At 35.9% G+C, this 24,896-nt stretch overlaps 2 protein-coding genes and 1 long non-coding RNA gene across 3 annotated transcripts in view; 1 reads left to right on the top strand and 2 right to left on the bottom strand.

Moving 5' to 3' along the window:
* LOC123320807 (43 kDa receptor-associated protein of the synapse homolog) overlaps window positions 1-10,949 on the top strand; it is a 28,319-nt gene extending 17,370 nt beyond the window's left edge. Inside the window, exons 7-10 of the mRNA XM_044908240.1 lie at window positions 2,762-2,860; window positions 3,845-4,036; window positions 6,829-7,028; window positions 10,544-10,949. Of these exons, the coding sequence (XP_044764175.1) occupies window positions 2,762-2,860; window positions 3,845-4,036; window positions 6,829-7,028; window positions 10,544-10,721 (669 nt within the window). The 3' untranslated portion in view covers window positions 10,722-10,949. The remainder of the gene's footprint in view (window positions 1-2,761; window positions 2,861-3,844; window positions 4,037-6,828; window positions 7,029-10,543) is intronic.
* LOC123320808 lies at window positions 10,321-11,043 on the bottom strand. Its single transcript, XR_006538809.1, has 3 exons — window positions 10,901-11,043; window positions 10,786-10,834; window positions 10,321-10,713 (listed from the first exon to the last, which is right to left on the bottom strand). It is a non-coding gene; the product is annotated as an uncharacterized LOC123320808 (long non-coding RNA).
* A 2,362-nt stretch (window positions 11,044-13,405) lies between these two features.
* On the bottom strand, window positions 13,406-23,544 carry LOC123320545 (apolipoprotein D-like). Its single transcript, XM_044907894.1, has 5 exons — window positions 23,377-23,544; window positions 21,766-21,979; window positions 16,391-16,539; window positions 15,062-15,323; window positions 13,406-14,921 (listed from the first exon to the last, which is right to left on the bottom strand). The coding sequence occupies exons 1-4, from the start codon at window positions 23,500-23,502 to the stop codon at window positions 15,093-15,095; spliced, it is 720 nt and encodes a 239-aa protein (XP_044763829.1). The 5' UTR covers window positions 23,503-23,544; the 3' UTR covers window positions 13,406-14,921; window positions 15,062-15,092.
* Window positions 23,545-24,896: the final 1,352 nt, after the last annotated feature.

Genomic DNA, 24,896 nt, shown 5'->3' with positions numbered 1-24,896 from the left:
GAGAAATAGTAGATACTGACCATGGTTTCGATCTCATTCGACCTCGTCAGAGCAACTCAATGAAAATTGAATGAATTGACGGCCCCATTATTCGATGTCAGTTGCGGGTAGGATGTAGGAATACATACTAGCGACCTCTGACAGAAGGCACAGAGCAATGTTGAATTTTTTTTCATGGGCCTACCACACGCTCAGTTTTGCTTGCGCATTCCGGCTTGAAAACTGTATACAGTTTTTCCAACCGTTCCGTGTTCAAGCCAGAATGCGCAAGAAAACCTTGGTGAAGTTTGAGCGTGTGGTAGGCCCATAACTCTCAGAGAGAAGATGGCACCATTTGCTCAAACTCTAAGATTGAAGAAATCGTATATTACGATAATTAAGAAGGAAGAGAGAGCGCGGAAAGGTTCGAATTCATGTCAGTAACACAACTCATACTTCGACGGAAATGGAATGAATTGATGGCCCCTTTATTCGATTGTAGTAGCGGACAGGACGTAGGATCACAGCAGCGACATCTGACAGGAAACGCGGACCAACTCAACTTACTTTTTTAACCCTCAGAGTAAAGATAGCATCATGCTTGAACTCTCAAATTTATGGCAGAACCACAACTCATACCTCTACGAAAATGAAATGAATTGATGATTTGAGCAAATGGGTACATGTTGCCATCTTCACTCTGAAAGTTTAAAAATTGAGTTGAGTCCTCATTTCTTATGAGGGTGTATTCCTACATCATACCCTACCCACTACTGACATCGAATAAAGGGGTCATTAATTCATTCCCTTTTCGTCTAGGTTTGAGTTGTGTTGTTCCGACAAGATCAAATATGAGAAACCCTACTCTCTGTTCCAGCATCAGAATTAATTTCCTTTGTTAAAATGAAGGCGTAAAACATATTTTGCTACATACTAACTCTTTCTTGAAAGCATGCGCTCAAAGAAATCTGGCTATGACATTTTTGCTTAGCAGTCCAATTCATTCGATTTTTTTATTTTATACATTATTAGGAGAGTGAAAATAAGCTGCCACAAAATTTGAGGATATTTTTCAGCATTATCTCGGGACAGGCAAATTTCCTGATCCTGGAATGATAGATAATGATTACGATATGGAATTCTTCCACCGAAATGTGATAAAAAACAATTATGGAGTCAAATTTTAGAAACATTCGAGTAATATTTTTCTCCAATGGAAAAATATTTGAATTGAAAAAAATAAGACGTAAATGAATTAAAAATGAATGGGTGAACGCACTTTTTAGATGAAGATGCACGAGGTTTAACTTTCCCTTAAGAAAATTCCTAGTTGTCGCAAAAATCCGAATCCCCTAGTTGACACGAAAGAAAACCAAAAAATTTTACAGCATACGTTGAGCATTACGCTCAAACACAAATTATCAAAATTTCATAGTCTAAATAGACCATAATATAATATAATATTTGATGAACAAAGATAAACATTCATCTACAATTAAAAAAATAAGACTAGAGTAAGTGGTGATGCTCTCTCACAGAAAATAAGTATATTCTGATTATGTTATGGGCTTGTACTTATTTTTCAATTCTGTGGTTTGCCGGAAAATTCATATTTACAAGGAAACAACAAATATGTGGCACAAATTTATTCACTCATTTTCGAGAAGAAAGAACAAGTTGTGGACTAACTTTTTCCTCCCATTTGATTTTCTGGAAAACTTCTAATACAACTTAATATGAAGAAATGGCAAATTTTGTTTTCGAAAAGTGTCGAGTTAGCCAATATATTATATACGTTTTGTGAAAAATCTCGAGAACCGTATGGAATAAAGAAAAATTAACGGCGCAAAGCAGCAAAACCTAGCACAATTTGGCACAAAAAAAAATCAAGATGAAAACTGCTAGGTCAATATTTTACGTATATGTTAGAATAGATTATTTGAGCTATTCAGTATTCAGACACAGAGATATTCAAATACCGGTGAATAATGTTATAGATTAGATTTTCTAGGCGAGATAGATATATATGTATATATATATATATATATATATATATATATATATATATATATATATATATATATATATATATATATATATATATATATATATATATATATATATATATATATATATATATATATATATATATATATATATATTATATATATATATATATATATTTCTAGATAGAATGGAATTTCATTCAATATTTTTTTATTTCCCTTTAGCTATGGAAGAGAGTTTGTTCAACTAGATACATTGATACATTTTCATTTGTTTATTTTGTTGTTTTAGACACTCAGGTTGGTGAGGTGTTCCAGGGTGACGCAGCGCGCTGCATCAGAAAGAAGTTTCAAATAGTATCTGCGCCAAGTCACCATCACGCTTTATATGTGGGGGTCTTGTACTTTTTATGTTTCGCAAAAACTCATGCTACGTCACCTCATCAACCTGCGTTTCTATTGGTTCCTTGCCTAAAAGCGTTCGTAGCACTACAATAGCCATTCCACATATATATGTTCCAAGGTGTCACATACCCATCCGACAAACCACAGACTGTGCTGTTCTTAACAAAATTATCGCTCTCTCTCATGGGACGATTTTTTCTTTATCTCCAGACTTCACGACTCAGTAACATGAAAATTAACTCTGCCAGCTCTTTTCATTGAAACTTATTAGACAAAACAAATTCTATAAACTAAACAGTTAAAAAAAAATCATCAATCGATTTTATCAGTAGTCGCAGAGACATTGTAATCCTCTAGCATTTTTCTTTCAGGAGGCTAACAGATTAGCATTAGTCTCAGGTGATCAAGCATCTCATGCGAGGAGTATTAGAGTGATGGGTGATATTTACAGAAAGAAATTTGAAATTAATGTGAGTATAAGGCTTCTACATTAATATGTATATACGGCTACACAAAAGTTAAGGATATTTTGGAATCGTTTCAAAAGTTTCCGATTCCTGTCCACCAAAATATTCATTTATGAGGAATGAAATATACGCGGCGTATTCTGTAGACTCTTAAGGCGGCTACAGAAGGCATGTCAAGCCTTGGTCAGCGTTTGAACGAACATTTGTGAATGCCGTTAACTTATTTGTTGATATTTAATTCACAGACATTATTTCCACAACTAAAATTTGTGAAAACGTTGGTATATACTCGATATTCGTGCACCGACGGTCATACACACGACATGCGTATTTTGCCTGTCTTTTCGAGGCAAGTAGAAGGCGAACGTTGAACAATCGTGCAACAAAATGAACTACGATGATGTAGCAGCAGCATCGGGAAAAAATTTCTATTTTTATATTTATGATTGACGTCTAGTAATAAATAATGGAGTACTTCAAATATGAATCAAAGAACCCTATTATAGTGTCATTGCTCCAGTTCTCAGTTATTTTCGCTCAAAAAAACATTATTGCAACAAGAAACATTACTACATTACTAACCATGCACGATGACACGACGTACTTTATAAAACACCAAACTTACAAACTTCCTTAATAAGGGATACATACTATAAACCATTCAAGCCAGATTCAACACCTTATAATTTCAAATATGCAATACGTGTCGTGTGTTTCATGCTGCTATTGGCCAAATTTCTTATTCTTGGACGATAATGAGGCTCCCTATAGCGTACGCGAATTTTCCATTTAGCTCTGAAAACTCATGATATTTCGCATTTGACCCTGCACCCTCGGTTGTGTTCAATGAGTATCGCTTGGGGTACACTCTTGAAACTGTCTCAATATTTCCGAATTGCCTTAACTTTTGTTGGGCAGTATTTTTCTCATACTAGCTTCCCTTCGATGTTTCTTCGACTGCAGACACCAATATAATTTTCCTTCCAGAAAGCCTTCAGACAGTACAAAACAGCGATGGGATCTGCTGCAGCCCTTGGTGACAGGGTAATTCAAATGGAATCTATGGATGGAGCAGCAAGATGTTTGGAAGCTTTAAGATTGCAGCATAAAATTTGCAATTGTAGACCATTGGAATTCAACACGAGGCTCTTAGAAGTGGCTAGTTCAGTTGGAGCTAAGGTGAGTGATTTCAATATTCTTCAGATCAAAATGTTTCTGTTCATCATCGATGCATAAAGTGATCATTATCTATCCGTTTTCTTGTGCTTTATCTATGGCAATCATGAATCACATGTTATTAATAAATTATCATTCATTGATTCGAATTTTGTCAAACATTCATCTATTCCTTGTGATTTATGAGCCATTGGTCTATCACTGGTCACTGGTCTATCAAACGTCTTGATCAAATTTACAGATCGAGGCTTCGAATATACGAGGATGTATTGATATCTAGTTAGCCTAGACCAGTTCCATGCATACAAAAATATTGCGTTACCATAGCAACAACAACAATATCTCATTAGAAGTGTCAGTGTGAAGTTTGAGGTCAAAAAAGTAAATCATAGTTACGCAATAAATTGAAAGAAAGAAGGATGTCCACCGAAATTGTGAAAATCGCAAAATTGGGGTATCAAGTACCTGTATTTAAAAGGCTTAAGAGGTGAGCATATTTACGAAGATATGCTTAATACCCTTGGTGATCAATGTCCTTCGGATGCGACCGTGAAAAATTGGACTGCAAGCTTCAAAAGAGGTAAATTTTCCATGGAAGATCCAGAAACGAAGCAACAATCGATGGTTTCCCAAGACCTAAGAAGTTTCGTGTCCAAAAATCTGCTGGAAAAGTTATTGCTTCAGTTTTTTGGGATTGCCAAAATTAGTATTCGACATTACTGACAGGAAATATTAAAGAGTAAAGACGCGGAAAGCTATCCAAAGGTGTTTTGTTTTTGCAGGACCAAAAAAAAAGTTGAAAAGGTCGTAAATTTTCTTCCAATGAGGAGGTTATGAAAGCTGTGGAGGTCTGGTTTGCAGAGCAAGAAAAAACATTTTTTTGAAAGGTCTAGAAACGTTGCAGGTTCGATATGTAATAAATGTATCCAATTAAGAGGAGAATATGTTAATCAATAAAAAAATTTGACCTTGATATTTTGTTTGGTTCGATAGTAGACTAAGAATTTTTCAATATATCGTAGAGATATTGCTGTATAGGGTGAGTCTTTGACTCGTACAGATATTTTAACAGAGGATTTTCGAGGTCAAAAGAAACACATTTTCCTTTACCAGATTTCGATATTTGAGGGAATTTTTACAGCTGAGACACCTGAATCCTCTTTATTAGGCATTGCTCCAGTCGCAGTTATCTTATGGAATCGCCGCATGGGGGGGGGACTGTGAGGGACTGCTACTGCTACTTGAGGAGTTTAAAAATCCTGTTACATGGGTGATGAAATTTATCTATGACAGTGGGATCAGATTTACTTCTGACCAACTTTACTGCTTTCTCGATATAAGACAGCTGTTCGCACTGAACCTTTTGATGGACATCAGTAAAAGGAAGATAACAGTTAGCCGCATCAAGCATCAGCTTGATACGTAGATGAGTGATGGTTGCATTGCTGTATGTAGGAGTTTCAACACTGTGGGAGAGAGGGGTGCTCAGTATGTTGCCCCCAAACTATTCAATATGCTTCCTGCTTCCATATATAGCCAAAGATTCAAAACGAGAACGAAAAGGTGGCTTCAACGCATAGACGGAATTGATACATGTAGGAAGCTATTCTTGATCTACTAATTACGTTATTGTTGGTTAGGGTCGTTGAAGATGATATTTTGCATCAAGCAGATGCTGTTATCCTTAAAGACGATGAAGTTGTCTTTTTCAAGAAAGAAAAGAAAATTTCGTGTCGAAGCTGAACAAAGAGGGAAAAGGTGACAGTTGGAAAACAGTATTACAAGAATACAATGCGAGTGAGGATTGGAGGCATGAAAATTCAATAAATCTATTGAATAACAGGAAGAGACTGAGCCATGTTCGAATGAATGTATCCAGAAACTACAAGAGGAGAAACTTAAGACGGAACACTACGAAGAAGTGATTTCACAGCTCCAGAAGAAAATATCAGAACAGCAAGAATTACTTAGAAAAGGCTATGGTAGAGATACAGGGACATAATGAATCCAGAGATATACTTGGATCAGAGTGCGAAATGTTGTGATAGTCGAGACGCGACCGTTATTTAGAAGGAGTAAACGACGAATAAATATTGAGACGTAAGAGTTATGTCAAAATTGTGTTTTGCTGATTAAAGAGTTGAAACCAGTAAGAAGAATATAAGTAACCCTCTAAAAACCTACATACATGATGTTGTTGACACTAGATGATCACGACATATAAGTGAGTTCGTGGCGGCTGTTTCTGTTTGGGTATTCTATGTTGCTCTTCATTATCGGATTTTTTTGTTTTCTTTGCTTCGGGTTTGCACTTACTATGACTATTATTGTTTCGATTGAGTGAGTAAGTAATGTCACATACAAAAAGGTAGTCTACTACTGTGACCAACGTTCATTTCACAATCAGAAATGTACCTACATGTATGAGATATTTGGTAATTATCTTATATGCTGTAATTTTCATTGGAAATAAACTTTATTATTATTCAAAATAAACTGATATGCCCATATTAATACCAATTCACGAGTTTTGATATCGTGGCAATAAGGCCATTTTCTTATTGATACAGAGCTGCTGGAGATACGAGAACACCCAAAACATAACTATCTTGCAGGACAGTGATTTTCCGCCTACCTGCTAGACAATTTGAGGTAAAACTGGCTAGGTATTGAGTATTGTTGGTCAACACCTCGGTTTCGTCTCCATCAGACAATAATTGTGATAATTAAAAGTAATAATGTTGTTCTTGAGTATAAAATCAGTAAACGTCATTCATTAATGTTCATTCTTTCAGATGCTGGTGAGAACTGTCAGAAAACGACTATCAAGAATATATGCTTCCCTAGGTGATGAGGAACAGAAAATACATCATGAGAGAGTGGCATCTAGGATACAAATTGACCTGGAACTGATTTGTGGTGCCTGCGGAGAATCTTATGGTTACGAGCCGGATGCATTAGAAGCTTTGCCTTGTGCTCATGTATTGCATGCTAGGTAAACAGATAACTACTAGCAGGCCAGAGGCATCCATCGTTCCGATTGGCCTCAAAAAACTATAATAAAATGAATTTGATAAATACCGACGCCAAAATAAACTATTTTCCGCTATCGATGAGTTGCATCAGTAGTTCGGACCCTGTCAGCTCACTTCTGTCAGTAATGTCGACTGACGTGGATTTGTTTACACCTTATACATAGAGAATTGACTGAGCATTTCCTTCCGGTTCTATAGTAAAAATGTGAAAGAGACTGCCGAACATCCGGCCAGTTGTGGTCTTTTTCTAGAATTTTGATTGATCCACACTCAAGTCTACGTCCTTAGGAAAAAGAGAATTATTTGGCCGCATCATAGCTTCCTCTCTTACTACGGAGCAGACACTTCCATGCCGGTATTGTTCAGTCCGTTCTCTATGTTAATGGTTTACACTAAGGTTAGACAAACGTCAAAAACAAAAATTTTCTAGGGTTTTTTCCAGTCTTTTCCGATCTGGCTCTCGGATCGAGAGTATTCTCTGCTTATGCTCCGTTATTCGTCTTTCGTTTGGCACTTTTCTCGGAAAAAGACGTGCAGCGCTTCGTGAAGAGAAAGAGATTTCACAAACCACTGAATCAGCTGATTTTTCCCTCTTAATTGCTTCTCCCACTGTGATGATTGATTCTTATAGCACCACGTTAACGTCACTATTCTTCTGATGCAGGGTGCGTCAGAGAAACTTGCTGATTTGAATTGGTCGCCAATTGGCGAGGGTTGGTCAGAAAGGAGTGAGAAAAGTCTTTTTCTGAAGAGGGGGTCTGGAGTTACGATTAAGAAAAGATGAAAATGATATTGGAAAAAAATTTGGTTCACTTTTCAGATAATCGAATTTTTCTGCCGCACCCTGTATTTCGTTCAATATTCAGGTAATACTATGTAATTTCGTGAGCACCGGGTTGTAGAGGTAAGAGGTAAAAACCAGCTGATTTAGAGGGTCGGTAAGTCACCATTTCTTAACGAACCGCTGCACTTCCGAGCCCGCGAAGAATGCCGAACGAAAGACGAATTACCAAAGCATAAGCAACTAATATTCTCTACTCGGAAAACAGGAAAAAAGAAAGATATGAAGAGGAATATGTGTCAGAGATACTCATATTTCATTCTGACAGCCCTAGAACCCCACCTCATCATCATCAATGCTGAATATTGTTACCGAGAATAAATCTACAAAAAAACTCAAAAACCAAACTATCGGTGCGATCAACCTCACAATTTCTGGGGCTACTTGCGACTGTGTGCCCCTCCTGTGACTGAATAAGAGACCCAACCGTGACTTACAGATTCTTCCACACTCTGGGCATGGATAGTCATTAACCAGATCTAGCCGCCGCTGTATTCTTCTCGAGTCTCCATTATAGTTGTGGACCAAAAACCTCCACTGTGATATGTCTAACGCTAGATTTTAGGGATTGATGCAGTATATCCTTGAACCGCTTATACTGACCTCCTGGTTTCCGAGCTCCCTCTGTGAATTCGCCATACAGAGCTATTTTGAGGAATCTTGTGTCCGCTCCATCTGAGTCGGCTCTCGTTACTTGAGTCTCAATTATTATACAACTCGCGCGTTGCAAGACTCCTGCATTCGAAACTTTGTGGAACCATCTGATGTGCATTATCTGTCTCAAATGCGTTGTTGCGTTTGTTCAAGCTGTTCAATATATCGCCTGTAGGGCGTCCAGCTTTCGCTTCCGTAAAGTAGCGTTGGGAGGACGACTGTTTTGAAAACAGCTGTCATGGTGGTCAGATTGAGGTCGTGATTTTGAAACACTGTGATCTTTAGCTTCCAGAATGCCCTTGATGCCGAATTGATAGGGTTGTGTATTTCCGTGTCCAGGTTAGCCCTAGTATTTATGAAGCTTCCCGAGGATTTGAACTGCTCGACCTGTTCTAGAGTTGCATCCTCTAGGCTGATATCTATTTGAAGGTTTTCTGGCGGACACACCAGGAACCCCACCTACAACAACCAATATGGAGGAATATTCTGTCTACGTTGAAGCCCATGACCTTTTTTTCGAAAATTTAAAATGACCATCCAAGAAAATTGGTGGAAAGGGTTAATGGGGATATAAATTTTCTTGGACGGCCTTTTTAAACTCTCCAAAAAAGTAAGACCATGCTCTCGATCTAAAACAGAATAGCAGTCCGTTTTGATCTTCTAGGGCTGTCAGAAAAAAATTCTGAGTAGGTATACCTGAACTGATATTTCTCCCGGAGTAGAAATCTTTCAAATATTTTGAATAAAAAAAACGTTGTATGTAATCAAGGATAATAAAACACAATCTATAATCCTTAGAATGAAATCAATCCATTTCTGCATATACCTAATTATTCGCTTCGGCATCCTAGTATAACTAAAATGAAATTAACCTACTAAAGCATTTTGATATTAGACATACGGAATTGACTGTGGTGGAATAGTCGTTCTTGAAGCTGGCCGACCTGAAGCCAACATCATCATAGTGTACTAATCGGGTTCATTGGATTCATTAATTTTTTTTCTTATGATTCTTCCTTTATAAGTGAATTGGTGGTGAAAGATCGATCCACTAAAAAGGAAGATCGCTGAGGTTACTATAGTTGCTTTATACTATTACCCCATTTCACAATTTGAAGCTCTGAATATTACTCATTTAACTTTGTTGCCATTTTAGTGAAATTTATGACGAAATTATTCAATTCGTAGTTTAAGGAGACACGCAGCGGGTTTCATAAAACTTTGATTGTCACAGTCACTCGATTCCCAAAACGAAATCACTGAAACCTTTACATTTCTGAATATAATGAAGAAGTAGCAATTGAGAGAAATTGAGTGGACGTATGAACATCAGAATTTGATACGAGAATGATGTTCTGAATGATTATGACTGAATTATCGATTGAAAACAAATTGACGTCTATTTGTCAATCAAGAGTTGATTCCCCGATCAAGCTTTATGAAACCCGGGGTTAATGTTTCATTCAAGGTATCTTTCACAATTAGCTTGGAAATTGTGGAGTGGAGATGGACCGCAGAAAAAACAGTCACTGAGGCAGATTGATTTTGAAGATTAGTTCATAATTATCCAGTTCCAAAATATGAAATCCAATTTACGATAATTCGATTCAATTGCGTTTACTCTCTGAATAAACTCGAACTAATACAGCAAATCCAGCAAAGCTCTTCATGCCAAAGTTATTATTTCAACCTTCTAACTGAAAAAAAGTATTCTCATTTGGTATAGGTATAGGTACTTAAAAAATAAAATATCTCTATTCAGGTTCGAAGTACTTCACTTCTATTTTCTATTTCATCATATTGTAACATCTCAGAGTACATTTACATGAATAATAGCAACAAATTACTCCAGTTGAATGTGGAATAAGATGAGCAGCTTGTTTTTGTTACCCTATTGGCAACATACATACTTGACAAATTGACGGGCAAAGTTGAACAAACCAATTCCTTAAAATGAGTTTCAATTTTTTTCTTTTTCAGATGTGCCTACGAACTGTTCAGAAGGGGAAAGAAAAAAAAACAATCTTGTCCAGAATGTGACCGAACTAGCTCAAGATTATACCTCAATAGTATAGATCACACTTACAATTATAGTCCCATACCATTATCTGTATGCTCATCTGACTGCCCTTCTCAACACGCCACCAGTTCTGTATAACAGTTGTTTATAAAATAAAATGTACAGAATGTTATAATTTAAGGTATAGTATCAAGATTTTCACCTCATCTTTCTCTTCAAATGAAATTAATGGAAATCTACTGCACACCTGTCTGAAAAATTAACGAATAATAATCTATTGTCTCTTTCACTTCTAGTGTTGATCAAGAATGTTATACCTATGAAAGTTATTTATTGATGAAACGATGAAATAAAATATGACCACATCGTTTGTTTTTTGTTTATTCCTCCCATAAAAAAAATTTTCTAGGAAAAATATAAGCAGCGTGTCCCAGAATGAGTGGAAAAGCCTCGAACACCGCATAGAAGAGACATCGACTTCTCTGAAAAAAATTTATACTCACAGGTTTTAATGATTTTTTTATACCACGTTTCTTTTCTTTGTACCTCGGATATGGATACCAATAGCTGTACAACAAGATAATTAATGGCTCTTGCCATCACTTATTCATATTGAAATGTGTTGAATAGTTCATTTCGTGAAAAGTTGAGCTTCAGGGTGGAAAAAATATGTATGCTTTAGTGCCGAACTTTTAAAAAAATATGCTCCTTTCATGCAGATTTCAAAAGTGTACATCCATGTTCAAAATCGAGGGTGGTATGATTTTGTAATTAAAGAGTAGTGGACTGTATGACAAGATAATTGAGTTGGAGATGGTATAAAAACATTTATAGTATATCGTTCACGATCATAAAATGAATATGTCACATGCATGAGGCTAATACAGTGAAAGCAAACTAATATTAATAACATCTAAAGACTCAGAGAGACATTATTCAACTAAAAACAAGAGATAGTCCAGAGCAGTTCAAATGAGAAGTCACGTGATGTCAGACTTAGACGTTGAGGAGTTCAATAAATTCAATATTAACACAACGGTTACCCAGTGACAGAGCAATCCAATGAAAATTGATTGCGAGAGCCCCTTTATTCCATCAGAAAACCAGAAGGTTAGAATAATGAATTTTAAGGAGAAGACGCGACAGTAACAGTGAAATAGGCCAGAGGTGAAACTACAATGTCTAAGTTTGATCATCAACGAGAAATAGATACATTAAATATCAGTTGATCAATAACGATGATGTAAACATGAGCAGAACATGAATCGCACAAGTTAAATAAGAAGCACAAAATTAATGAATCTGAGAAGCACTAGAATATTAAAATAATATGAAAAGGGAAATAATATTCAAATTGAATGAGAAGCTTAATAATAATTAATTAAATGAAAAGAACAATCATAATTGATCTGAGAAGAACATAGTATAATAAATATACATTTCGTGGGTCTTGAAGAGTGCAAAAATTTATCAATGCATAAATTCAACATTTACAGAGACGAACTGCTTAAAAGTAAGCACGATTAGAACGTTCATCAGAAAAACAGAAGAAACAATTGTTAAATTATGAGGAGAACAAGAGAGTACTGACAAAAATCACTAATCGTTGATTTTGAGATGTGCTGAAGGCTGAGAAAACTAACATGTATGTTGAGTTCGATGAATGAATATGGAAAAAAATCAATGAGAGTACAAGTTATAAAGAGTAGATCATACCAAATGAGTGTACACGAGTACTCGGGCAGACTTTTCAGGGTGCAGCCTAGGTCGAGAGTGTATCGTGCAATATACGCTGTATACGAATAACGAAGTTATCGAGGAGGAAGAAATTGAATTGGATTGGTTCCCGTTTCTCTGTCAGATGTCGCTACGGTGTGTTTATACATCATATCCGCTATTGACATCGAATGAAAGGAGCCGGCATTCATTCCAGTTTTGTTGTCGAAGAGTTATGTTGCTCTGACGAGGTCAAATGCGACCGAAACCATGAACCATGGTAGTGTGTTAGTTCGACTTAGATCGTAACATTTGTTGATTCAATTATCGCCGAGTGTTATGCAGATCAGATCAACTTAAAAATAAGGATAAGCCACTCTGTTAGGATGGTACACTGAACACGAAAAATTATTCTTAAATTGATTGTTAGGTGTCGCTGCATTCGGGGCAAGCATATCGTAACCACACGTGAATGATCGTAATCTAAACTAAGCTCAACACGACTAATGACTGTCTCATCTAACTTTTCAGTAGCACAACTCTGAACTGATGAGTGGACAATGATCCAGAAACAGGTCTACAGTTGTGTTTTGATGTTTTCAACTTCTCTGTTATTTCCTACGCTCGTTCATGACTAGCTTCCATTAATGGAACGGCAATAAGGTACAAAATTATCATTCTCCAATTTGATTCGAATTATAATATGATATGATTATATTGTAATCAAATCCTATAATATGATGAGGTGAAAAGGTAGAGTAGTGGTCAGAGATATCTTCCACATTTCTGGTGGTGCTACAGTACTGCACTACAAGAAAATGCTTAGGACATATTCGAAAATACGAGGACTAAAAATCTCGTATTAGCTCTCATTCTTCACTGAAAGCAATTTCGCAATCAACAGCTAATGCAAATCTTTTTCTGATTTTCCTTTGGGAATTATTCAAAGATGTTATGGTCTGGATTACGACAAGAAAATTTGAAATTTGCGCTGTGAAATCCTCTTCATTTTTTTTTTCAAATCAGTACCTATACTGTTTCTCGATTGAGCTATCTATATTCTCTGTTCAATTGGTTGATGATAGTGTGTTGTTTCGAATAAAACATTTTTCATGAAATTTTTATTCTGCATATTACATTATTGTTTGGGTATATTTATACGTACCTATTTGATTAATAAATTGTGATATTCATAACATTTCCTAGAATATTTCTACCGATTACGAGGATTGTTACTCAATTTTTGAGATATGCAAAATGTCTATAACAGAATTGACTTCACTGTTGAATTGAAGTTGCAGGAATAAATCCATATTAAACTCAAAAAACTGAATTACATAATTTTTATCACGATGAGGTTGGTATACAACCACTGAACTCTACCCACCTGAAGACGCTACGCTGTGATAGCGAAACACGTGTAGTGGTTAAATAACTCATGTTAGTGAAAATCCCGTAGGTAATTCAGTTTTTGTGCTTTAGTGTCGAAATATTCTCCATTGGGATCAAAACTCTGTGGCTACACGTCTAGTTATTCCGAAAATAGTGCGATTCATGAGCCAACAATCTTTGTTGGACTTTTGAAAGACCAGTACAGTCGATCATGGTTTGATTTTGGGTTCATATGCAGAGTTCCATGATTCGTCGCCAGTTGTTATCTGATAAAGGTCTTCCCGATCACCGCCATGAATTTTTTCAACTTTTCACTAACGGACACGAGGTTTTTTTGGAACGATCAGAAAATTAGGCGATATCCAACGCGAAAAATCTTTTTTCGTCCACCAAAACAAACAATTACATTTTACGAACTAATTTCCGAATGAAAAGTTGACTATTTTTGAAGGAAATTACTTCTTTTCCGCATACACTTTTCGTCCTCAAACTCTTTTCGTCTTGCTCGTTCGTCAATAGATACGAAAACTAGATAGAGAGAATAATCAATTTTGGGAAACAGAATTTGATGAAAACATTAGTTCCCGTGAGAATGGCTGTTACGCTGTTGTCGAATCAAATATTTACGAAATCCCCTAGATTTTATGAGTGAATCAAGTACGTGGTTTTAATGTTAGTGTTCATTATAATCGAGAATGGATAGTGATAGCGATATGGGTACTAGTAATAACACTATAGTCCAGAGGTGAGGGAATTTGCAAATAAGGCGACCTAGATGAGGCCATCCTACGGGTAACTTCTTACTTTCATAAAGGTATGTACTGTCTATATTGTCTCGCCTTCTTGCTATCCTCGGCTATCAATTTACAGGTTCGACTATAAATGACAGGTTTTCGTCCTTGATACATAAATAACTATTTTGATGGCAAAAATGTTGTTCCATATTGAATGTAAGCGAGTGGAACAATGCCCTTATTAGTGTGCCCCAATATCTAGCCGGTATGTTACCACGATTGGATTATGAAAACAAGCGAAACCCTTGGGCGGTGGCCCTAGATGGTGCTTCATTATCAAAAGACGAAGCTGTTGGTCTAATCCGTCGGAAGTCATAGAAAATCATCGTTAACCATTAGAAATATCAAACTCTACGAGGACAACGTTCGATTTGACGTATACACATCATTGTTGTCATATCTCAAAACTTAAGTAGCAATCCTTGTCATATCAATAGGCTTGTTCGTAGAGTGGTTCACAACGGTTTTGAACTGTACAAAGCAAGCGCAAATGGATTTTCGCTACCCTAAAATGGAATTGCGCTTGCTCTGTACAGTTCACAACCGTTGTGAACCACTCTACGAACAAACCTATAATCGCAGTCGTTCAATATCGATGACCAAATTTTCAACCCCTCATCGTGACCTGTTCTTCGCTATCTTCTCGGCTGCAGTCTTTTCTATCGAAGTTCTTCTTCAACTCTTTATCTATTTTGTTGCCAATGTATTTGGGCGATAGAAAGTCTGGTTCAACCTTCAGCTTGAAGGTGTTTTCAGTTTTTTCCGTTGGACAATCCTTATGCTCGATTTTGCTCAAGCTTGAAGCGCTGAAATCGTTCAGTTTCAAACTTTCTTTCACCTTAAAATAAAAAACATGATCAATATCAATAAACGTAACTAAATGGTTAACTATTTTCAGCGGATTTAAAGGGTTCGGAAATTTCTTGATTTGTGCAAACCGCTGCATCTCGTCAGTTACGAAGAAAACCCAAACGGAAGTCGAAGTCGAAGAATCGGATCTTGTCAAGCTAACACTCTCGACCCTGGAGCACAAACGAAAATAACCGAAAAAAGCTCAAGAGAATCGAGATTTCTACGTTTACCAAATGCGAATGTGAAGAAATCCACGATCACAGAATGAATAGACGTTTGTTATGGGAAGGAGTTCAATAATTCTCGGTAAATAGGTAATCTAAGACCCTTTAAATCGTTTTTCCGAGTAGAGTTTGGCGTCTATTGAGCTATTGGAGGTTGCCCGACATAGGAGAAGTTCTCATTTTCAGGCATTTATATATAATAACACCGTTTTTACGCCATCAACCTTTTATGGTATGACAAAAAATTCAAAAATTAACTTCACATCACATCACTGCCATGGATACATTGTTTTTGAAATGAGCCTGGAAAATTGGAACATAAGGTCCTTTCGTTTGCATAAAAAGTGTAGCACTTTTCTACACTTGATATTAGTATTCGTTTGCTGATTGAATTTACACCAGTGTAGAGCAGGTGTAGTTTATCTACACCTCCTTTTGACTATGTGCAGATAAACTACACTTCCTCTACACTGTTGTAAATCAAATCGAGTGTAGAAAAGTGCTACACTTTTTATGCAAACGGAAGGACCTATTGATACATGGCATGGCCATTGCAGTGCTACGAACGCTTTTAATGTCGTCCACACATTCTATACTTCTCCTCTATCTAGCGCGACACTAAAACAGTGGTGTTACATAGAAAATTTATACACTTTCATTTTCACATCTTTTCGCACTGAAAATTGATGTGACAGCAATGTCCTAGACAACTATCTCAATTGTGGTTGGCGAAACTAAGCAACTATCTCAATCCAGTGTTTGGACAACAATTGATTATTTTCCATTCTATATACCTATTTATGTTCCAAGCCGTCAATTATATCATTACCTTATTTCTGTGCAAATCACTCAACCCAGTGGTTCTTGATAATATATAAATTTTCGATTCTGATGCAATACCCATCAATGAACAGAAAAAAACCCCAGCGTAGTTCCGATAGTCCGTATCGAAAACAACCATGTACTCAGATGGATAACCTGAAAAAAAAATCAAAAAATCTATATAGCAATAAATTCTGGAAGAAATACCTGCAGGTCTATCGTTTTATTATTTGCGATTGATCATTTTTGAATTGATATGGAGCTTTAGTTTCTTATCAATTTTTATGTTAACTTAAATTAACCATTTCGAATTCAGAAGACTAATAACAAGTTTTTTGGCGACTTGGGCTATAGCTCCAGGAATAGATCTAGTTATGAACAGATCCACTGTTGAGGGAACTTATTTTAATCGAAGTTATAACTCATTGTTCGAAAATATGTTTATTGACACTACAACAATGAGATTTTCAAGAAAGGAACGGAAGGTTTGTGGGAACTGAAATAGGATATGAAAACTCTCGATTGCAATAAAGAAAACGTGAGAAAACTGCATCAACGTTAATTTTGCGTCAAAGAAACCAAGGCAACCCTTGAATTTTCAGAACGAACACTGAATGTGACAATGAGAAAGGATACTAGAGAAGGAAGGAGAGAAGTCATTGATGCAGTATTCCCACGTTTTCTTGATCAATTGCAATTGACGGTTTTCATATCCTATTTCAGTTTGCAGTTTGGACTTTGGGTCATAGCTTCGTAATTAAAAATCCGGCTAAAAAGGCGAGCACGCTACTGGATAATGTATAATGTGTTTTAATTTTAGAGCTCTATCATCAGTATTAGCGGAGATCGGAGATATAAATTTATTTCGAAATCGCCATTCTGCCAATTTTCGCTTATAATTATAAGCGAAAACCGAGTTAACTCGAAAACAAAAGAAGGTGGCCAAAAGTGACTATGATTATGACCCTTGTTAGTTTCTCACAAAAAGAGAACTATAGAATGGGGCATCAGATTTTGTCTATCTTCTCTGGTTTGAAAGCTGTAGAGCTAAAACATCGAAATTTGCCCACCCTGTACATGTGTTGTGCCGTTCGAATGTTTTACGAATTTCACTCTTATTTCCCGGGAAATCGAAAATGAAGAAAAAAGTTAGCCCAGCACTTTTGTCTTTTGTTCCTAAAAATCAGTGGAATAATTTGTGCCATGAATATTTTCTCTAAATTTCGTCAAATTTTCCGGAAACCGGAAAAGAGTTAGCCCAGCACTTTCGTTTTTTCTCAACGATTTCGAAATCAACCCGTACCTTTCTGGCTTTTATGTCCCTGAGAAAACATTGGAAGATAGAGAAAAATGATCAACCACAATTTGGTTCAAGTTGAAGTGTCCGAAACGTAAGGGCCAAATTTGAAAATAGGTTGTATTATTGTCTACAAAATAATGGACAACATTTTGAAAGTCTTGTATAGTAAAAAATTTTTCATTGCTATTTATCTATTCTTACTATCGTAACTATTTCACTATTTTCTCTTTATTTTTCGTTTCTTGCGTATGGCATTTTTGAAAAGGCAATCGAAGGGTTGATGTCATCACTCCCAAATATAAAGTGTATAAAGCAGACATGGGCAAACTTTTTGATGGGAGGGCAAGATAAAATGAAAAATTACCTAGGCGGGCCAAAAAATTGAAAATTCACGTTTGTACAAGTGATAAACTTTATTTCGATTTATACATCATGACTTACATCCGAAAAAAGTAAAAAAAAAATACAAAAATTAATTATTGTTAGGTAGGATACGAAGGAGTATGTGAAAAATGAAAATGTGATTCATCTTCTAATAGTTGTTCATACTCTGGTAGAAATTGGTAGTGATGATTCGAAATTCTGTTCAATAAAGGTGCCTACAGATGACTCTGACGTGACGTGGGCTCAAGTTATAGTGCGCACGAATCAAAAATCTAACATAGGATTTTGCGCCGAAGAGTTAAATTACTGACTTGGGAATGCACTTCGTCAACATCACGTCAGACAAATTTAACGCTTCAGCGCAAAATCCTATGTTAGATTTTTGAATCATGCGCATTATGACATGGGCGCACGTCACGTCAGAGTAATCTGTAGTGAACAGCATATAGCATCATCACTGCCAATTTATACCAGAGTATGAACAACTTTTAGAAGCTTGATCACATTTTCATTTTTCACATACTCCTTCGTATCCTACAGAACAATAAGTTTTTAATTTTTTTTACTTTTCTATGATGTAAGTCATTTTCGATGTATGAATCGAAGAAAGTTTATCACTTGTAAACATGTATATACAGGGTGTCCGGGGAGTAACTGTACATACTCATACCAGTGATAGAGTTGGATTAGCTGATTACGGATTGACTATAAAAATTTAATTTCTGGATTTCCCTAGAAAGCTACAGGGTGATTTTCCAACTTCATGGAAATACTTAGTCCATCATAAAATCCAAACTTATTGACGGATATTATTGAAACTTAGGAGGTTATTGACACATGCTAAGGTTGAGTTAGAAAGATATCAATTTCTCCATTATTCCAGGGCCGGACTCATTAATCTTCATTTAAAGTGTTCAGGGTAAAAAAAACACTTTGTATTTCGAATTACAAATAAATGATTCGCATTATACAAAGAAGCTAAATTATGCTTCAATTTTTGGTACAGCTCAAAGTTGTCACATCAACAATTATTTTTTTATGAATTTCTTAATTTGGATAAAGTTCGAAAATTGCAATTTATTTACCTGAACAGGACATAGTCGTCTTGTGCAGGTCGAAAATAAATAATAAATAGTTACAAACAAACGAATGGTCTACTCCACTATATATTTAAATTATGCACTATGCATTTCGGCAAGGTAACTTGCCATCATCAGGTGCTCTAAAATCAAACAATTTGTCAAACAAATGAAAAGATCTTAAATTGAACAAATTATAACCTACCGATGCAGTTGTTAAGACGTCAACGATGTAATATGAGCAAAATGGAACAAAAATAATTATTTTTGTTCCATTTTGCTCATATTACATCGTTGACGTCTTAACAACTGCATCGGTAGGTTATAATTTGTTCAATTTAAGATCTTTTCATTTGTTTGACAAATTGTTTGATTTTAGAGCACCTGATGATGGCAAGTTACCTTGCCGAAATGCATAGTGCATAATTTAAATATATAGTGGAGTAGACCATTCGTTTGTTTGTAACTATTATTAAAAACTCCACCGATGGACTATTACCAGATTTTAAATAATAAATATTCTTAAAAAAGTCACTGAAGGTGAAGAAGACTATAATAATTTGTTGATATACTGGGTGGCCACCCCAGACGCGGATTTCACTTTGAGGGAGTAAATGAAGGTATTTTGAAAAAAAAATTGGTGATGTGTATAGGGTATACAGAAGCATATTTCAAAATTATTCTCATGTATACCGGGTGTTCGACAACAATGATATAGACCAAAGTTATACTTCTTCCAGTCAAGAGAACAGCTGATGAACAGAATAATCAACTGTTGCGATATTTTAAGAAATAATGGCGATATGATTCGGAAGGCTGTATCCAATTTGAAAATTCGGCAAGAGAAATGTATACAAGCTAATGGTTTTCATTTCGAACCACTTTTGAAATATTGTTGACTCAGCAATTCATTCGTTCCTATTTTTATTTTTATTAGGTACTCTTTACTGTATTTTAGTTTTTTTCATTTGTTATTGTTTCGTTATTGAAGTGCTCATTGAAGCGCTGAACTTTTTTGTAAATTTTCTACTAATAAATTTGCATTTTATATTCAAACATGAGATTTTCAGTTCTTTCCATGATGAAAAATTCAATTCATCACTTTATCCAAATTCAAAAATTCATAAAAACATAATTGTTGATGTGACAACTTTGAGTGATACCAAGAATTGAAGCAAAATTTTGCTTCTTTCTAAAAAACGAATCAATTATTTGCAATTCGAAATACAAAGTGTTTTTTTTACCCTGAACACTTTAAATGAAGATTAATGAGTCCGGCCCTGGAATAATGAAATAATTGATATCTTTTTGACTTGACCTTAGCATGTGTCAATAACCTCCCAAGTTTCAATAATATCCGTCAATAAGTTTGGATTTTATGATGGACTAAGTATTTCCATGAAGTTGGAAAATCACCCTGTAGCTTTCTAGGGAAATCCAGAAATTAATTTTTTATACTCAATCCGTAACCAGCTAGTCCAACTCTATCTCTGGTAAGAGTATGTACAGTTATTCCCCGGACACCCTGTATGTATATATTTTGGCCCGCCTAGGTAATTTTCCATTCAGGGTCTCAAGATTCCCAAGCCCAAGCAAATCCAAAATAGTTTAGTTCAGAATTGAAAGAACTAGAACACTACAGTGATGCTAAGTTGCGCGCTTTGCTAAACTAAATTAAATACTGGATGCAATAATTAAAGCTCAAAAAATTCCATTCAGGAGGAAACTGTTACTATTTTCATGTATAGTTCACACTTGAATACTACCCTCATATTTAGAGCTCAGCACCCAGCTATTCTTTGCAACTCCATGCGGCATAATTTGTGTTCTGTGATGCAGAACATAGCAGGAGATTTGGCGACTTGTACTTGTTATGTGGATCAAGGTCCATTATCTGCGCAGTTACAAGAAATAATGCCAGCGGCTGCCAGATGCACACGCAGTACTAAGACTGAACTCCGATTACAACTCTATGCAATTCGAATAACAAATTGGTGTACTTCTACTTATCAGTCCTTCTTCCACCTAACACGCTTCCAGCTGATTTTTTGTCTTCGATGGATAATATTCAACATTTTAAGATGAAAATAAACAGGACGCAACGATTTGACAAAACTATTAAGTGCCGTTGGTTTTCCCTACCTCAGACGATCAAACTTATAGAAAACAAAAATACTGGCGATTCTTTCAAATTCTTGACGCGGGCCGGATAAGACTATCACGTGGGCCGGACCTGGCCCGCGGGCCGTACTTTGCCCATCCGTCTTCGACCCAAAGTTGACCTCTTTTTGCGTTTTTTCTGACTTTTCATGGGGTCCAAGATATTACGCGTAGTACCTTTTCAAGATGACACATATAAAAATAACTTTCATCAAGTGAATGTATTTACGCTTTTTTGTTTACTTTGTATATATTATTTTGATTCTTAAAACAATTGTTACTACATAAAATTCTAATCACGGAAACAGATGATGTGCAGTCTAGCAAATTTTACCTAACGTTAGTTCTAAATACTGACTTAGGTATTTCATATAATATTGTCCGAAAGTATTTCACCTTATAATTCCTATATACTACTCTCATTTGAAATGAAAACATAGGAATAAACATATAACTTACTCCAGTGCCATTGGATTTTCATTCCAGCTGGATTATCCTCATCAATAATTCTCATCCGTCCTGTACGTACAACAAGATGTTGTATAAAAGGTAAAAAACGGTAGTTGTGGGATTGTTCTATGTTGAATTTAGAAGAATTGTTGGCTTTGATATTGATAGTCGCACAAGATATGGAAATATCATTGGCTTCTACAATATACCACAATCCAAGAAACTGAAATCATATATTCACAATCAGAATATCTTACTGAATATTGAACAAAAATATACAGGATGGTCCAACGAAAACTCGACAAACCCATTTTCCGACTTTGAAATGCAAATGTGGAAAATCGCTAAGACCCATCAATTTCTGATTCGAGGGGGAACAATTTTACACTTTTTTCCTCCCCGTAACTTCAACCCCAACCCCTCGATATTGAACAGGGGTGTTGCCATAACTAATTTTGAAGATCGTATCGAGTACTATCTGACCCTAAAATGTGATTCTGCGCAAACAGAAGCGGCTTTATTTAACGAACGACATCCTGGAAGAAATGTATCCGCTGCTTACGTTGTGCAACTGTTTGCCAAATTTTACGTTACTGTTACGTTCAGTCGGAAACAAAAAGAGGGTGCATGTGCATGAAAGAGAGGAAGCGAGGGACGTAGCTGTCTTAATAAGTCATTTATAGCAATGGATCCTACCTTGAGTACTAAAAAATTGTCATATGTATCTACACGGGGGTTCAGCTCACGAAATAATCTTAGATTTTCATCTGACATAAGCTTAGTTCAGAAGATCCACAAACCGCGTGACATAGGAGTCATATACAAATGTTCATAGGGTCGCGAATTATCGCGTGTAGACTCCTATATATTATGTATTGTATCTTTACTTATCTTTATCTTTAGTCGCGCGGTTTGTGAATCGCGCTTTTACGCGCTATCTTCTGAACTAAGCCTATGTCAGATGAAAATCTAAGATTATTTCGTGAGGTGCATATTCAGCGTCCACAAAAATTAAATGTTTGGGTGACGTTTAAATGCCAAAATAGGAATATTTCTCTGTTCTCATCCTTATTCAGCAATATGCTAGGTCATGTGTATGGTGGGTTATTTTCCTGCCTGTGAAAACCACAGCCTTCTAAACTATCTTCTCTTCACCAAAGACCAAAGCATTGTGTTTAGCTCATATGAAGGCACACAATGCTTTTGTGAAACTCTGGAAAACTCTGCTATTTGCTGTTAAAACCATCACAATGTTTTTCGATGGGTACGATCGCATATATTGCGAATGCTCGAGAATAGCAGCCCTGAACGAAATCATATGCGGTTGAGTCAGTCATCACGAGATTCATTTTTCCCATTGCTTTGCGATAATTCAGATAACAAATGATCTTGGGTTGTATTAGGATCTATTTCACTTATCATTTGTAATTTTTTTTTAACTTTATCACCTATATACTGAATTCGGTGCTGAATTTATCATAATGCCAAAATTAATTCATTACAAATTACTGACTCGCACTGTCACACTGTATATACCTGCCTATAAGTTTGTACAGTCGCTTAGGGAACACTGGGTATCTGATATCAGCTATCATAGTTATATCGAAATACATTACCTACCTTCGTCATGTTGAAACTTTCATATGATTTCATTTTCGGACAGCCGCCAAGGTTGTATGATTCACAATAGACATTTTTCAGCAGGAAACCCAAAAGTAGGAAATTCCACAACACCAGCTTGAACATATTTTCGAACAGTTCTGGGTTAAGTCGTACAGAAATGAATGATGTTATTACCACGGAGTTCAGAGGTCTTAGATATCATGCAGTTTGCAAAAATGCACTTATCGTAATTTGTTTCTCTGAACCAGAATCCACGATTCAAATTCGAATTATCATATCCTACATTGATCAGTTTCCCTGGCCGGCTATTTTGAACTGATATTTTCCCCCGGAGTAGAAATCCTTCAAATATTTAAAAAAAAAACGTTGCATGAAATCAAGGATTATAAAACACAATCTATAATCCTAGGAATGAAATCAGTCCATTCCTCCTTGCATATAGCTAATTATTCGCTTCGGCATCCTATTCTATAACTAAGGGAAAAATTAACAGACAGCAGCAGAGAGAGGGTAAATGTCTTTATTGACCGAATAAGCCAAGAGCCATCGACCTTAGGTCCTTCAGCTCAGTACAATTGAAATAACTTTAATTTTACTAAAAAAATTAATAAATAAACTTCTACAGTATATACAAAGTGATTTCAGGAAAGTTTAAAGTTGTAAGTGTTTGTATTGTCAGCTCTTCTCAATTTTAATATTTGTGTAGCCATGGGAAATTTCCTTTTCGTTCTTCAGTTCTCCTCATCATGATAGAGTAATATATCTTCCATATTTCGAAGTCTGCTGTAAAATTTCTTGTTCGGTTTTTGGAGTCTGGTTGAGATAGGTTCGATGTTCGTTGGTGTATATATACAGCCATTGGTTGGGAGGATTATATATAATCTGTTAATGGAGTGTCTTAGTCTACTAATACTTCTGAGTAATCTGAGTGATGTCCTCTCTGCTACCAGAGTTTTTGATGGCTGGATTTCCACGGTTTATTAGAATTGGATGTCAAGGACGGTCCTAGACTGAATTTCTGGGGGCGGCGGGTTAGTAATCGAAAAAACAATTGAAATTTCATATTAAGACTTCAAATAACACCCTGTAGGTATCTCTAGGTAGCATTTGCATTCACATATTTCATTTCTTAAAATTGCACAAGGAATCTCCTTTTTCATTTCATTATAATATTTATATTTCTCAGTTTTTTCATATGAAAAATTTAAAAAATCGAATTCGTTATGGGCTCTGGGGGGGGAAATTACCCCCTTTACCCCCGCCCCCCTGTAGGACCGCCCTTATTGGATGTGCGTATTCCAATATTGGCCTGCATATGGATGTGTGAATTTTCTTTTCATTTTTTATTATCAGTTTAGAGAAACACTTTGCTCACTATATTTCTTGGTTTTTCATCAGGTGGGTATGTTGATTGAAGTTCAGTTTTTGATCTATGTGTACTCCTAAGTATTTGATTGATTGTTGTGACGTCTTGTGTTGGTTACATAGTTTAACTGTTGGGAAATTTAGTGAAAGTT

This window comes from Coccinella septempunctata, chromosome 9 (genome assembly GCF_907165205.1).
Source record: "Coccinella septempunctata chromosome 9, icCocSept1.1, whole genome shotgun sequence".
Classification (NCBI taxonomy): domain Eukaryota; kingdom Metazoa; phylum Arthropoda; class Insecta; order Coleoptera; family Coccinellidae; genus Coccinella; species Coccinella septempunctata.
The sequence above is the reverse complement of the archived record's forward strand: the minus strand, read 5'-3'. Positions and strand labels throughout refer to the sequence as shown.